This window comes from Oncorhynchus masou, chromosome 24 (assembly GCF_036934945.1).
Source record: "Oncorhynchus masou masou isolate Uvic2021 chromosome 24, UVic_Omas_1.1, whole genome shotgun sequence".
Classification (NCBI taxonomy): domain Eukaryota; kingdom Metazoa; phylum Chordata; class Actinopteri; order Salmoniformes; family Salmonidae; genus Oncorhynchus; species Oncorhynchus masou.
The window spans coordinates 46,346,479-46,362,137 of NC_088235.1; the positions used below are offsets into that span (position 1 = coordinate 46,346,479).

At 43.0% G+C, this 15,659-nt stretch overlaps 1 protein-coding gene across 1 annotated transcript in view; it reads left to right on the top strand.

Moving 5' to 3' along the window:
* LOC135512267 (attractin-like protein 1) overlaps nt 1–15,659 on the top strand; it is a 334,131-nt gene that overhangs the window by 109,722 nt on the left and 208,750 nt on the right. Inside the window, exons 19-20 of the mRNA XM_064934112.1 lie at nt 3,920–4,156; nt 4,397–4,534. Of these exons, the coding sequence (XP_064790184.1) occupies nt 3,920–4,156; nt 4,397–4,534 (375 nt within the window). The remainder of the gene's footprint in view (nt 1–3,919; nt 4,157–4,396; nt 4,535–15,659) is intronic.

Consider the following 15,659-nt stretch of genomic DNA (forward strand, 5'->3'; position numbering starts at 1 on the left):
GCAAGTGTTTGAATTGTGCAGATTCAGCCATAGTATAAAATAAATACATAAAAATGGTTTATAAAAATAGTATTAGCAATAGTATATACATATAAAAGAGTATAAGCGTATAAAGGAGGATGGAGGTGGTACTAATGAAATAGCCTTCATTGTGATGTGACTACTATGCTTCATCAAGGACAGGCGGTGAAGATTATATTTAGTCACTTTAACTAAATTGGTACTCTATGTACAGTGGGGCAAAAAAGTATTTAGTCAGCCTCCAATTGTGCAAGTTCTCCCACTTAAATAGATGAGAGGCCTATAATTTTCATCATAGGTACACTTCAACTATGACAGACAAAATGAGAAGAAAAAAAATCCACAAAATCACATTGTAGGATTTTTTATGAATTTATTTGCAAATTATGGTGGAAAATATGTATTTGGTCAATAACAAAAGTTTATCTCAATACTTTGTTATATACCCTTTGTTGGCAATGACAGAGGTCAAATGTTTTCTGTAAGTCTTCACAAGGTTTTCACACACTGTTTTCACACGCTGGTATTTTGGCCCATTCCTCCATGCAGTTCTCCTCTAGAGCAGTGATGTTTTGGGGCTGTTGCTGGGCAACACAGACCTTCAACTCCCCCCAAAGATTTTCTATGGGTTTGAGAACTGGAGACTGGCTAGGCCACTCCAGGACCTTGAAATGCTTCTTACGAAGACACTCCTTCGTTGCCCGGTCAGTGTGTTTGGAATCATTGTCATGCTGAAAGACCCAGCCACATTTCATCGTCAATGCCCTTGCTGATGGAAGGAGGTTTTCACTCAAAATCTCACGATACATGGCCCCATTCATTCTTTCCTTTACACGGATCAGTCATCCTGGTCCCTTTGCAGAAGAACAGCCCCAAAGCATGATGTTTCCACCCCCATGCTTCACAGTAGGTATGGTGTTCTTTGGATGCAACTCAGCATTCTTTGTCCTCCAAACACGACGAGTTGAGTTTTTACCAAAAAGTTATATTTTGGTTTCATCTGACCATATGACATTCTCCCAATCTTCTTCTGGATCATCCAAATGCTCTCTAGCAAACTTCAGACGGGCCTGGACATGTACTGGCTTAAGCAGGGGGACACGTCTGGCACTGCAGGATTTGAGTCCCTGGCGGCGTAGTGTGTAACTGATGGTAGGCTTTGTTACTTTGGTCCCAGCTCTCTGCAGGTCATTCACTAGGTCCCCCCGTGTGGTTCTGGGATTTTTGCTCACCGTTCTTGTGATCATTTTGACCCCACGGGGTAAGATCTTGCGTGGAGTCCCAGACCGAGGGAGATTATCAGTGGTCTTGTATGTCTTCCATTTCTTAATAATTGCTCCCACAGATGATTTCTTCAAACCAAGCTGCTTACCTATTGCAGATTCAGTCTTCCCAGCCTGGTGCAGGTCTACAATTTAGTTTCTGGTGTCCTTTGACAGCTCTTTGGTCTTGGCCATAGTGGAGTTTGGAGTGTGACTGTTTAAGGTTGTGGACAGGTGTCTTTTATACTGATAACAAGTTCAAACAGGTGCCATTAATACAGGTAACGAGGTGAGGACAAAGGAGCCTCTTAAAGAAGTTACAGGTCTGTGAGAGCCAGAAATCTTGCTTGTTTGTAGGTGACCAAATACCTATTTTCCACCATAATTTGTAAATAAATTCATTAAAAATCCTACAATGTGATTTTCTGGATATTTTTCTTCTCATTTTGTCTGTCATAGTTGAAGTGTACCTATGAAGAAAATGACAGGCCTCATCTTTTTAAGTGGGAGAACTTGCACAATTGGTGGCTGACTAAATACTTTTTTACCCCACTGTATATGTACGTCAGAAGCTTTTGTCAGACAGTCCGACGGGTTCCAATATGGCTGCCACCCGCAGCCCTCTCCCTTCTCTGATAGACTGAACAAAGGCACGTTTGCTAAAATGTAATGCTTGCAAAATGTCACTCTTTGGTTGGAAGGTCTGAGTCAGAGTACAGCTTTCAATAGATGAAGTGAAGAGGGTGTACATGATAAGGGCTTACAGCACCATGATAAACACACTTTTTCAACTCAAGCCTTGATAACCCCGGCAGTTCTTGATAACCCCGGCAGCTCTTGATAACCCCGGCAGCTCTTGATAACCCCGGCAGCTCTTGATAACCTTGATAAGGGCTTACAGCACCATGATAAACACACTTTTTCAACTCAAGCCTTGATAACCTCGGCAGTTCTTGATAACCCCGGCAGCTCTTGATAACCCCGGCAGCTCTTGATAACCCCGGCAGCTCTTGATAACCTTGGCTCAATAACACTAATTTTCAATACAAAAATACCCCATTGTCCTAAAGTTGGGAATCATTTCTCTCTAAATGAAAAACCGTAAATGTATCCCCCACCCTCTCATCCATTAAATAATGAATAAGCTGGCTATTAGATTAAGAGTCAGTGGCTGTCTAAGAAAGTGTTGGAGAGCATTACCTCCCACTGCCAAGAGAATGAATTAAGTAATGAGTAACAAATGTCTACTTTATTTATGTGTTGTTTAGGTGGATGGATGTAACAGTGCTTACTTATACTACTGATTAATGTTATCAATAGCAGCCAAGTATTCTATAAGGGACTTTACAATGTGTCTAAATACGCTGAACAAAAATATAAACAAAACGTGAAACTATTTCAAAGATTTACAGTTCATGTAAGGAAATCAGTCTATTGAAAAAAAAATCCATTAGGCCCTAATCTATGGATTTCACATGAATACATATATACATCTGTTGGTCACAAATACCTTAACAAATAATATAGGGGCATAGATCAGAAAAACAGTCAGTATCTGGTATGACCACCATTTGCCTCATGCAGCACGACACATCTCCTTTGCATAGAGTTGATCGGGCTGTTGATTTTGGCCTGTGGAATGTTGTCCCACTCCTCTTCAATGGCTGGGCGAAGATGCTGGATATTGGCGGGAACTGGAACACACTGTCTTACACCTCGACCCAGAGCATCCCGAACATGCTCAATGGGTGGTGAGTATGTAGGCCATGGAAGACCTGGGCCATTTTCAGGTTCCAGGAATTGTGTACAGATCCTTGCGACATGGGGCCGTGCATTACCATGCTGAAACATGAGGTGATGGCAGCAGATGCAATTGTGTTTGTTGTCTGTAGCTTATGCCTGCCCATACCATAACCCCACTGCCACCTTGGAACGCTCTGCTCACAATGTTGACACCAGCAAACCTATCGCCCACACAACGCCATCAGCACGGAACAGTTGAAACCAGGATTCATCCATGAACAGCTCACTTCTCCAGCGTGCCAGTCGCCATCCAAGACTTCAGTTACGAAGTCAAACCGCAGTCAGGTTAAGACCCTGGTGAGGACGACGAGCACGCAGATTAGCTTCCCTGAGACTGTTTCTGACAGTTTGTGCAGAAATTGTTCGGATGATGTGCAAACCCACAGTTTCATCAGCTGTCTGGGTATCTCGTCTCAGACGATCTAGCAGGTGAAGAAGCCTGATGTGGACATTCCTGCAGTCAGCATGCCAATTGCACGCTCCCTCAAAACTTGAGACATCTGTGGCATTGTGTTGTGTGACAAAACTGCACATTTTAGAGTGGCCTTTTATTGTCCCCAGCACAAGTTGCACCTGTGTTATGATCCTACTGTTTAATCAGATTCTTGATATGCCACACCTGTCAGGTGGATGGATTTTCTTGGCTAAGGAGAAATGCTCACGAACAAGGATGTAAACACATTTTTTTGTGTGTATGGAACATTTCTGGGATCTTTTATTTCAGCTCATGAAACGTGGGACCAACACTTTACATGTTTCGTTTATATTTTTGTTCAGTGTAAATGTGTCTAAATAATCTCTCTCTCTCTCTTGGTCTCATTCTCCCCTTCTAGCTCAGAACTGTTCGGGCCTGAGGACGTGTGGCCAGTGTTTGGATCAGGCAGAATGTGGCTGGTGTGGAGACCCCACTAACACAGGGAAAGGCCAGTGTATGGAGGGTTCATACCGCGGGCCCATGAAGAGCCCCTCCAGACAGACCAGAGAAAGGGAGAGTTCCCGAGACATGTTACTGGAGCCTGGTCTTTGCCCCAGAGATAAAGGGTTCGACTGGGCCTACATCCACTGCCCTGGTGAGTCAACACACACACACACACAGAGAAAAACGCATGCATGCATACACCTAGGTACGTCGACCCATGTAACTACGCTCACACAAAAACTCATTACAACTCCCATCATGTAGCACCTCAATGCAACCATAAATAAACATAAATACATTCACGTTTATTTTATTCCTTTGGCTTCGGACATAAAGCTATACACCCCCTCCACATAACAACACTCATTGTTAATCTCTCTCTCTTTCCCAGCCTGCCAGTGTAATGGCCACAGTACCTGTGTCAATGGCAGTGCTTGTGAGCAGTGCAGGAACTTGACCACTGGACTGCAGTGCCAGACCTGCATGCCTGGTTACCATGGAGACCCCACTAACGGTGGAAAGTGCCAGGGTAAGTACAGTGATGGGTGCAGTGCAGAAGAGTGGAATGGAGGGGGCAGTGTGTAAAGGTTTTGGCTCAGATCTGTGCATCCTCCGTGAAGGACACTGTTTGAATGTGTTTGAACAACAGTAGAGCCAGAAACGACACATGTATTTCTGACTGTGTTGAAAGGTGTAGTAGACAGGCGCTCGAGCAGCTCTGTGTTTAATCAGAGTTCTATCAACTCCTACAGTATTTCAATCCTGTCCAGTCCAGTGGTCACAATCGTTTTGAAATCTCTCAGTATGAAATGGAAAGAAGGAGCAAGGTGAATAACGGAGAGGGCCAGAAAGAGAGATGGGAAGAAAGAGGATGGAAAGAGGAAACAGATATCTGACTCTAATAGTGAGATAGAAAGAGTAGGATAAAGTGAGTGAGCGTGAGAGAGAGGAAGGTGTAATAACATCATTCTCCGGCTGACAGATGTGCTTTTTCCCCGCGTGGCGCGTGACATTAAATCACATTTAATCATTTTCTTATTTCCTGAAGTTGACTGCAGCCCCCGCCGCTGGCGACGAGCACAGAGCCGTGCGCGTTTGATAGATGCGCACCCCTCTGCATCTCCCGGGGATACGCTCACCCTCTCTCATACTCCCTCTCTCCTCCCTTCTGTCTTTCCTCCCTCCATCACCATCCCTCCCTCCAACAGATTTAACGCTGTCATGATTAAATGCAATTTATTAACTCCCGTCCGTCAGTTGTATACCTCCCCACCACGGCCGCTTGTTTAACAGGCTGACTCTTGAGGAGTGTGCTTGTGGAGGCTGTTTCACTCCTCAGTCTTGCAGGATAGAAAGATTTACCTGGGCATTAATGGCTCTAAGTCACTGATCTGTACTGGATTAGGCTCCAAATGGGATTTCTCTCCTCATGTCTTTACATTGTGGAGGGGCGGGGGAGTTGGAGGAGTAGACATCAGACCGAGAGAGCGATTTGAAGGGGTGGGGGGGGAGACAGCACGTCAACAAGGCATCAAACTAAAATATGAGGAATGCGGAGCTGCCCTTGGAGTGAGAATGGAAGATAGAATGATAACAGGAGATGGCGGATAGACATGAGGAAGAGAGATTGCCTGGTCTGGTGTCCCCGGCCGTGATAGATGAAGACATTGTGCAATGTGAGAGGGAGCAGTGTGTGTGTTTGAAGGAGTGTGTGTGTGTATTCAGCACTTACATGGTGAGGACAATAGCCCTCCAAGACTCACTGACAGGTTCTCCTTGTGGAGACACTGAAACCGTCTGCTCACCCTGTCCAGCCTAGCCCAGTCTAGCACCGCACAGTACGGCGTGGCTTGACTCGCTGCAGCACACCTCTCTCTGGGGCTGAGAGTACTTTGAGTGGGAGAGAGAGAAACTCTTAGCACTAGCCTGTGGTGGGCTGTGCATATGAATGGGCTTTTGAAAGAGACCAGCATGGTGACATAACACGTCGTGCTGTGGTTGTAGAGATTTGATAGAGCTTGGTGAGGGAATTTATTGTACAATAGCAAAACTTACAATCCCAGACACTTTCTGTTGACTACAATACCAAAATGTACAATACCAGACACTTTCTGTTGACTGCAATACCAGACACATTCTGTTGACTGCAATACCAAAATGTACAATACCAGGCACTTTCTGATGACTACAATACCAAAACGTACAATATCAGACACTTTCTGTTGACTACAATACCAGACACTTTCTGTTGACTACAATACCAAAAACGTACAATACCAGACACTTTCTGTTAACTACAATACCAAAAACGTACAATACCAGACACTTTCTGTTGACTACAATACCAAAATGTACAAGTAAGGCATCCAGTGTTGCCTGATCCACTGTAAACCTGGTTGATGCAATGTGCCAAGGTTAGCATTTGCTCTTGTGTTATGGTAGCCATGACTAAATCTGTTTCTCCTTAACTACAGCTGTGGTAGTACTTCTGGTTGCCCTACTTAGTTCTCTGTGCCAGCGTAATAAGTCTGACTTCCAGTGTGTTTTTGTACGCTAACTGCACTGTAGGTACACAGTCACACAGAAGACACACAGGGAGCCCCAGCAAGCTGTTGGTTGTTGTTCTTTTAGTCTGCCTCTCTCTCCTTCTCTCCATCTCTTTATTCCTCCCTCTCCTTGCATGAAGCCAGCACTGCAGAGTTCAAATCAAATGTTTTTTATTGCTTTTGGATATGGCACACTGTGCTAGCCTGGTAAATTCCATTACAGACCGTAGTAGAGCCCCTTTAGCCAACAACTCATCCTCCACAGGCCCGGAGTCTCTACATGTGATGTAGAGACATGTCTGTCTGTCGGTTGGTTGGGTGGTCTGTCTGTCAGTCTCTCTCGCTTTCTGTCTATCTTTCTGCGTGTGTCCGTCTGTCTGTTTGTCTGTCTGTATTTTTGTTTTTCTCTCTCCCTGCCTGTTGGTTTAATGGTCTCCAACCGTGAATGGCTTGTTGTTTTTCTGTTGTGGTTTTGTGCTCTCATTGACGCCTAAATTGCTCTTGAGGGGATTCATAAATTCATATTGTGTTGTTTGCCCGCGAACCTTTCTGTGTAATGGTATTCAAATCTCACAGTGTTCCCCAAACCACTAAGATCTCATGCAGAATTTTCTTGTTATTGCCTTTCATTAATCTTGCATGCAGGAGTAGCCTACTTCAACATCCTTTCCCCTTTTTTCTAGACTTTTTGGTTCACCCTCTCTTCTGCTTTCTCTTTCTCCCCGGTTCTCTCTTCATCTCTGTTGAAACACATATGGGTTGTTTCATGTCATTTCAGCAAGCCATGGCCCCCACCATCTGATTGTTCTGAAATAGTTTCTGCAGTTAGAAACATTATTAGCATTATTAGATTAGCATTCCTGCACATTAGCTTTAGCATTTATTGGCGAAACAGAGAGGACACGTGTTATGTACCAAAAACAAGTATCATCTGATACCCATAGACTTCCAGTCATTGCGCTAACACCAGTTAGCATTGGCTCTCGAAACTACCTCTAAATTCCTTCATACTGGACACAGAGACATCTCACTCTGACTCTTGCCAAAATTCAGAGGTATCCCATAAGGCACCAACCACTGCAAGTGGTCACCAATATCTTTTGTAGCGCCATCACTGCAATAGAAAATGCGCTGAAGAAAGAAAATAAAGTGAAAGGAGGAATGAGTAGTGCTCCAGCATTTTTCAAATTATTTTTATTTGAGATGTATTTAGGCAAATGCATTGTTCTAACAGTAAACTTTAACTATACATTTATAAATCATTATTATTTAAAGGTTCAGTCATGAATTAACATTGAAGGGGGTCAAAATGATTCACACTTTTTTAACCTAATAGCAGGAACAGCACCATCTAGTGGTCAGCCTCTGGTAGTATCAGGTTGTATGACAACTTCAATGACACATTTCTCTGAAAAGGGGAAAATAACCATCACCAAATTCACTGAGAATAGATACATAGTATGAAGAAGCAATACTCCTAGCCGCAGCTTCACACTAGTGTACTGATACTGTATACTAGCCATTGGGGTGGGCTTGGTGTGTGGTTTGGGGAGTCCGTGGGTTGCTTTTGACCATTGCTTAATCATTGTTACGAAGAGGTTTAGTCCAAATTGCATGCTGGGTACTATATTTACTGACTATTATATGAATGAAACATATTGAAATGGCCAATTTGGGTGCAATCAATTAGCTTAATTTCTATAGAGTTTATATGTTCTTTCAACAAAATAATGTTGCAAGGATGCTTATCTTATCTGTTTCTAACCACAGAAAGGATTTCAGAACAATCTAAGATGGTGGATGTTGAAATCCTCTTTCTTGTGCTTTTTGAGATGGAACGACCCATATAGTACACACACACACACACACACACCCTTTGGCAGTGGCGGGGTATAAATTAGTGGCTGTCATATTGAGTGTGGAAGGACGCTGTTGTGTGTGAACCCATGCGGAATGTGAACGCTTGAGTCAGTGTACTGTACATTTGTATTAATGCCTACATCATGTGAAAAAAAATTGTGTATGCGTACCAGGGCCATGAAGGCACATAACGGTAACCCTTCCCAGCAGCCTCATGCTGTCCAGTCAATCCCACTCCAGCGGCCGTATTTCTGGCCACTGCTCATACACGCACACGCACACGCACACACACACACACACACACACACACACACACACACACACACACACACACACACACACACACACAGCTCTGATCTGGAAAAGTAATCTACTGCTGTAGGATTGCATACCTTAGCCAACCTGATGTCGAGTGGTGGAAGTTGAATTATTATGCCTCTCGTTACCATGTCAAAACCGCAGGTCAAGTTTAGCAGATACATCAACCTGAGAGTGATGCCCTCCTATTATACACTAATCTGCTGAGTGTGGAGAGTAGGCCTGTCTCTCACTCTTTCCTTCTATATTCAAGACCTTATTGATGTCAGAGAGGTCATGAGCCATTATCTGCCTTCATAGCCCTTGACCTTACACGATCATTAAAACCAGAATAGCAAGTCCCTTTTATCTCAACAAAACTGCCGACTCCTCACAATCTCACAAAGGCAAGATAGAAGACCAAACCCAAACCCTCTTTAGCAGAAAATGATTAGTTCTCAGAAGAGATGGTTTCACACTAAGCATGAAATAGCTATGGTCTACACCAGGCCCTCCCTAGCGGCACGTTTCGTTCATGCCCTAGCACTACACAGCTGATTCAAATAATCAAAGCTTGATGATGAATTGGTTATTTGAATCAGCTGTGTAGTGCTAGGGCAAGAACCTAAACTTCCATCCAGGGGGGCCCCAGGACCGAGTTTGAGAAACAGTCTACACAACCGGGACATAGAGAGACATGTACGGGCTAAATCTGTCCGAGTGAGAAAGAAGCTTTGCTGATATTTAAGCACCACTCCTGTCTGGTTCTAACTTTGTTGAAGATGTTTAATTAGATGGAGATCCTCAATTGAAACACCAACACTCCCATCGGTGCCACCTCCCAAACAGGAGAATCTGGAGCTGTAATTCCACCATATGCTAGAGACACGTACAGATCTCTTCTCAGGGCCAGGGGAGAAGCCTACTCGCTCACAGTGGAAATTCATGGATTCTAAAGTGCTTATGGTAGAAAACAGAGCCCGGAAGGTTGTGTGGGTGTACAGTCACTTATTGAGGTTGCAATGTCCATTTAGTTTTTTTATCTAGACAATGTGAAAAAGCTATTTAGAAAAGTATCTGGCGGGGGGCCATGTGTGCTTATTCATGATAATATATCATAGGTGTGTTACCATGGATGTGCGTACTTGTCCCGTTTCAAGTAGCATTTTAGGAACTAAATGCTAAGTCACAGTGTTCAGATATGCTATCTTAATCCTGCAACAACAGGCAATGTGAATTATGTAGATTATAATTAATGGCCATTTTTGTAGGCGTTGATACTTTTTTCATTAGGGCAAATCAAGAAATATTTTGTGGAAATTACAAACTTTAGATACCTTTTTAAACTTGAATACACTACTATTTGCATTTCCTGCTGCGCAGGACAATTTTCTGCAACAACATAGTGATCAAATGATGATAGATCTGTATGGTTTAGATTTATGAAGTAGGTAGCAAATTATATCCTTCCAAAAGTTATAGGATTAGACAAATAGCTTGATTAAAAACAAAAACATCATTCAAAAAACACTGTAATTGTCTTCAAACAAAGATCAACATGATCTATCAGAGAAGGATCAGAACAGCTTGCCCCTCCTCGCTTCTCCATTCCTGTCCATCATCGCCTCCATTTAGTCTTTCTGGCATCCCCATTAGGGCTCACTGGACATCTTGCTGCCCCCCTCCTTATGTCATAGGCAATGCTCAGTGACACTTAATCATGTTTAGCCGGGCATCGTTTGTGATCCACATGGGTTATTAGGTTTACCTTCATTACTGAAGGATTTGTGAAGGTCGTGCTCTTTACAGACAGACTGCTCTACAATTACCTGTGTGTCGTCTGCCTAGAAGTCCTTTGTCAACCGGAGATAGAGATTTGGTAGGTCTATTTTAAATCCAAAATAAAGAATTTACTCTTAATTTCAGAGAAGAGGGTTGATGCGTTATAGTCAGTGTCTCTGTTTGCAACGTGTGAGACCTGCACATACAGTGTTGCTGGTTTAGATTCCATGATTTCAGAGGAAGGCCCAAAAAATTCTCAGAAAGACTCCAGTCACCCCAGTCACACTCAGACTGTTCTCTCTGCTACTGCACGGCAAGCGGTACCGGAGCACCAAGTCTAGGTCCAAAAGACTCCTTAACAGCTTCTACCCCCAAGCCATAAGACTGATGAACAATTAATCAAATGCCCCCTCCCCCTTTGTTTTTACACTGCTGCTACTCGCTGTTTATTATCTATGCATAGTCACTTTACCCCTACCTACATGTACTAATGACCTCGACTAACCAGTACCCCGCACATTGACTCAGTACCGGTACCCCCTGTATATTATTTAATTTATTTTCTTTTATTTAGTAAATATTTTCTTAACTCTTTTCTAAAAACTGCATTGTTGTTTACAGGCTTGTAAGTAAGCATTTCACAGTAAGGTCTACACCTGTTGTATTCGGAGCATGTGACAAAATACAATTTTATTTTATTTGATATTTTTATATTATATTTGAAGTGTGTTAATGCTGTTGTACCAATACATCTCTTCAGCAGCACAGAGGAGGCTTAACTCAGGCGATCCTGAACACTAGGCACACCATGCTGCCTGCCAACATCAGTCAGTACAGTATAATCTCGCTCCTTTGACTGCTTCGAAGGACAGGAGAAAGGAACTGTAAAATGCTGGCACATTTAAATTTCTGTGCCTGGTTCCAATTCAATTATTTTATTCATGACATTATTATTTGAACTTGTCATTTGCTGGCAGGCCTATGGAGATTAATGGAGAGGAGGTTGAAAGGCTGGCCGGGGAGATGAACAGTCAGAGGAGAGAACCAAACAGGCCTGCTGTGTCTTCAAAGACCTGCAAAGCTTTATGTTTACTAGGAACACACATGTACACTGAGTATACCAAACATTAGGAACACCTTCCTAATATTGAGTGTCAAAAGTGTTCCACAGGGATGCTGGTCCATGTCGACTCCAATGCTTCCCACTGTCCTTTGGGTGGTGGACCATACCCAGGGAAAATTGTTGATCGTGAAAAACCCAGCAGCGTTGCAATTCACCCTCTGTATGGCACACATACACAATCCATTTCTCAATTATCTCAAGGCTTAAAAATCCTTCTTTAATCTGTCTCCTCCCCTTCATCTACACTTATTTGAAATTGATTTAACAAGTGACATCAAGACGGAATCATACCTTTCATCTGGATTCACCTGGTCAGTCTGTGTCATGGAAAGAGCAGGTGTCCTTAATGTTTTGTACACTCAGTGTAGAGAGACCTCGGTCCCCCTCCTCACCCATACTCCAGATATAGTTATGGCAGGGGTGGAAGGCAGGCTCACCTGCTCTCCTGGCTAGTAAAAACAACTCAAGTACCATTCCTGTTCTGATGGAACTCTGAGTGTTAGCAGACCGAACCCTTCTAATATTGCACAGTGGTGGGTGCTACATGCCACTACCGTTGTTTCAACTCCTCCTCTTCAAATCAAAGAGATCAGTCAATAATGTTGATGCTTGGCTTTTGACACCTCAACAGATCAAGTAGGATATAATTCATGTTGAACCTTTGTCTCAGTGAGCCATTGTCCTGTCACACCCTTATTAAACTCCTCTACCCTGATGTGTAGAAGTCTCAGTCTATAGGTTTTAAGGTGTAGTGGGTGTAGCTGAGGGTATATCAGCCTGGTGGTTCCTATAGAAACCTCCTGCAGTATTATTTTCCACTGTGGAGCTCCAGCTAAACACAGAGGAAGATTTAAGTGTCAATTAGAGCGCTGACAAGCAGTGACGGCTGGCAGGGGTCAGCTCCTCACAATTTAAAAGAGACATGGAAAGGGAGGAGATGGGAGGTGGAGGGGATTGGGGAGAACAGAAAAGTGAGAGGGGGGGGTAGATGGTTAAGCGAGGCGTGGTCAGTGTAGTGCAAGGGAAATGATTTATTCCTTTGGATTGAGGTCATGTTGCTTTAACTTTTTGTCTTGTGAGGTGAATAGTAAATCATCAATTAGAAGAAGTGCATTTATTACCATGGTCATCCATGAAATAAACTTGCCGACCAAGTACTACGATCAAGATTTCAGTCAATGCTTTGGTCTCTATAGCTAGGTTTTCATCCAATTGATGACAGATTTTCATGCTAATATTCTAATTCCGCATAATGTTTGAGATCATTTTTACTTATCAAATGTCAGCCAAGCATCGATCATTATGTCACCAGACTAAGCCCCTAGATATTTATTGGAAAGGAGCGTCAAGCTCATCAGGGGTGCAGGCATATTCTCCTCCTGTACTCCCTGTTCACCCACGACTGCGTGCCCAAGCACAACTTCAACAGCCTGCCAACACAACAGTGGTAGGCCTGATCACCGACAACAATGAGACAGCCTATAGGGAGGTCAGAGACCTGTCAGTGTGGTGCCAGGACAACAATCTCTCCCTTAATGTGAGAAAGACAAAGGAGCTGATCGTGGACTACAGGAAACGGAAGGTAGAACAGGACCCCATTAACATCAACAGGGCTGAAGTGGAGAGGTTCCAGAGTATCAAGTTCTTTGGTGTCCACATCACCAACAAACTATATCCTGGTCCAAACACACCAAGACAGTTGTGAGATGGCACGACAACACCTTTTCCCCCTCAGGAGACTGAAACGATTTGGCATGGGTCCCCAGTTACACCATCGAGAGCATCTTGACCGGTTGCATCACCGCCTGGAATGGCAACTGCTAGGCATCTGACCGTAAGGCGCGACAGAGGGTAGTGTGTACGGCCCAGTACCCAGTACATCACTGGGGCCAAGCTTCCTGCCATCCAGGACCTATATAACAGGCAGTGTCAGAGGAAGGCCCACAAATTGTGAAAGACTCCACTGCTGCTACTCGCTGTTTATTATCTATGCATATTCATTACCTCGACCAACTTGTACCCCACATTGACTCTGTACCGGTACCCCCTGTATATAGCCTCATTATTCATATGTAATTTTCTTGTGTTACTTTTTGATTTGATTTGATTTTTTTTCTTTAGTTTATTTATTAAATATTTTCTTAACTCTATTTCTTGAACTGTGGTGTTGGTTAAGGGCTTGTACGTAAGCATTTCACGGTAAGGTCTACACCTGTTGTATTCGGCTGTAACGACATTCTTCCTCCTCTTCTGAGGAGGTGTAGCAGGGATCGGACCAAAATGCAGCGTGGTAAGTGTCCATAATGATTTATTACAAAAACAACTGAACACTCGAACAAAACAAGAAATAACGTGCATCAACGAAACAGTTCCGTGTGGTGACAAACACTGACTCGGAAAACAAACACCCACAACTCAAAAGTGAAACCCAGGCTACCTAAGTATGATTCTCAGAGACAACTAACGACACCTGCCTCTGATTGAGAACCATACTAGGCTGAACTCAAAACCCCAACATAGAGAAACACACAGACTGTCCACCCAAACTCACGCCCTGACCATACTAAATAAAGACAAAACAAAGGAAATAAAGGTCAGAACGTGACATCGCCGCATGTGACAAATACAATTAGATTTGATATTTTATTTGTGCACTTTCACCACCCTGTGAAGTTTATCATAACTTATTTCATTTGTAGCCTAATAAACTGCATGCTTTCTTGAGTCGTAGTGGGAGGACCACACACCATATCATCGCGTGACTCCAAGTTTACTCCTATATGATGGTTATTATATCAATATTTGCACATAAAGGCGTTTCCACCACCATTTCTCCCATAATTAGTTTTACGGACACAAAAAGATCTCACTTTGTCTATCGTATTTTTTGGGGGTACATTTGCAAAGTTTACAGACACATTTGCTGTTTCTATCAGGCCTGTCATGACATTTTTTACCGACATGTAGGTTGGATGGAAACCTGGTTTATGTAACACAATAATTAAAACAACCACACAACAACACACATGGGGACCTAAAATGGATTTCGATTCAAAATCCTATTTTCCCTAACCCTAAAGGTGCGCTATGCAGAAATTGCTCCGCCATTTCCCACCGCCAGTTGCTAAAATTCTAATAGTTTGCCTAATTTTAGTGTGAAAAACAAGCAAGTATAGTGAAGAGGATCATTGTACCATCTAAACTGCTGTGAAATATATATATGTTCCATAACTTGAAATATTTTTTTGCTGTCTGAAGTTGGTGTTCAAAACCGAAGGTAAATGACGCAAAAACTAAACTTAAGAATGGGAAGCGTAGAAATGGAACACATAGAACAGATCTACCGCTTCTTAGACTTGCGTTCAATGAGAATGAAAGATCTATAACATTTTTATATGAATTTGGTCGGGTAGCCCAAAAAGTTGCATATTGCAGGTTTAACCTGTAATCAAAACCCTAAACCCAATTCCTAACCTTAACCCCAAAGGTTAAAAAAGCCCTTGTCCTAATGGGCACAAGGGAGCATTTTCCTTGTTTTATAGTCCTTGTGGGGCCTTTTTGTGATTTTTGGTTCCCACAAGGGTAGAAGAACCAACCAACACACGCGCACGCACACACCATTGTAGTGTATGTGCATTAGATCTGCTGTCTCTTACGCACAGATGCAGGATGCAGTGGGGTGAGAAATTGTAGGCTCTGCAGGGGCTTGCACGAGGAATGGGAAATATGATTTATATCAAATCCGCTAGTTGGTTAGAGGATTCTTTTTTTTGGTATCTTATTTTTGTGTTGTCAGCAGAAAATATGGTGTGTGATGCTTTTTCACATCCAATCCCCTCCCACGCATCAGAGTTTAGTGGCTCCTAATGCAATACTGCTTTCAAGGCATACTCAATCAAAAGAGGTTTTAGTGTGGTAAATAACTAGCAGTGACACATGCCATGTTGAATGAATGGATGAGCAGCCAAATGCAGGCATACCCACTGTAAATGTAATTGATCTAGCCAGGGAGCATATAAGGGGTTAGGGTACTGTTCCACCTTGTT